This window comes from Etheostoma cragini, unplaced genomic scaffold, assembly GCF_013103735.1.
Source record: "Etheostoma cragini isolate CJK2018 unplaced genomic scaffold, CSU_Ecrag_1.0 ScbMSFa_4419, whole genome shotgun sequence".
NCBI classification, from domain to species: Eukaryota; Metazoa; Chordata; class Actinopteri; order Perciformes; family Percidae; genus Etheostoma; species Etheostoma cragini.
Window position 1 is genome coordinate 955 of NW_023268790.1, and position 963 is coordinate 1,917.

The window sequence follows — 963 nt, forward strand, 5'->3', positions numbered from 1 at the left end:
GAGTCTGGTGGAGATATGCTGCTCTATACATGCTAAAAGTAGTGATTATTTACATGGAGTCTGGTGGGTTTGGTGATGACGTTTCTACCTGATGCTCAACAGTCACTTCTACACTAATGCATTGAAAATGACCAGTTTCATGTTTTTTTTTAATAAGTTTTGTGTTGTTGTTTTTTTATAAGTTTTGTGTTTTTTCTGCAGAGTCGCCGAACGCCTCCAACCTGAAAATCTCGCGGATGGACAAGACGTGCGGCTCGGTGCTCGGAGGAGACGAGATCTTCCTGCTCTGCGACAAAGTCCAGAAAGGTGAAGACACGTGAATCCAAAAGCTTTGTCTGTGTGTCTTCAAGCGGAGACATTTCCCATCATGCCTCTGTGCTGCTGGTTACAGATGACATCGAGATCCGTTTCTACGAGGAGGACGACGAGGGAGGCTGGGAGGCGTTTGGAGACTTCTCACCTACTGACGTCCACAAACAGGTACAGGGACAGAAAGAAGACATCGGATGGTATGTCGGGGAAAAAGTCTCAAATTAGAATCCCCCAAAATATCCCAGACAGTCGTAATAAGCATGTTGAAAAAGCCCAAGGTTCCAGTAAAGTAAGAAGAAGAAGAACTGTCTCAGTATAGTATGTCAAACAAAGGACGAGAGAGAGAGACAAAGAGAGAGAGACAGTCAGAGAGAGAGACAGAGAGAGAGACAGATGGAGAGAGAGAGACAGACAGAGAGAGAGAGAGACAGACAGACAAAGAGGGAGAGACGGACAGAGAGACAGGTAGACACAGGTAGACAGACAGGTAGAGAGAGAGAGTGAGAGACAGACAGACAGAGAGAGAGAGAGACAGACAGAAAGACAAAGAGGGAGAGACAGACAGAGAGAGAGGGAGAGACGGACAGAGAGAGAGAGAGAGAGAGAGAGAGAGAGAGAGAGAGACAGAGAGAGAGAGAGAGAGAGAGAGAC

The 963-nt window shown here is 46.5% G+C and overlaps 1 protein-coding gene across 1 annotated transcript in view; it reads left to right on the top strand.

The window, feature by feature from the left end:
• The window catches only part of LOC117941125 (nuclear factor NF-kappa-B p100 subunit-like), a gene marked incomplete at its 3' end in the record, with an annotated part of 1,420 nt that extends 911 nt beyond the window's left edge, over positions 1 to 509 (top strand). Inside the window, exons 3-4 of the mRNA XM_034866220.1 lie at positions 202 to 306; positions 392 to 509. Of these exons, the coding sequence (XP_034722111.1) occupies positions 202 to 306; positions 392 to 509 (223 nt within the window). The remainder of the gene's footprint in view (positions 1 to 201; positions 307 to 391) is intronic.
• Positions 510 to 963: the final 454 nt, after the last annotated feature.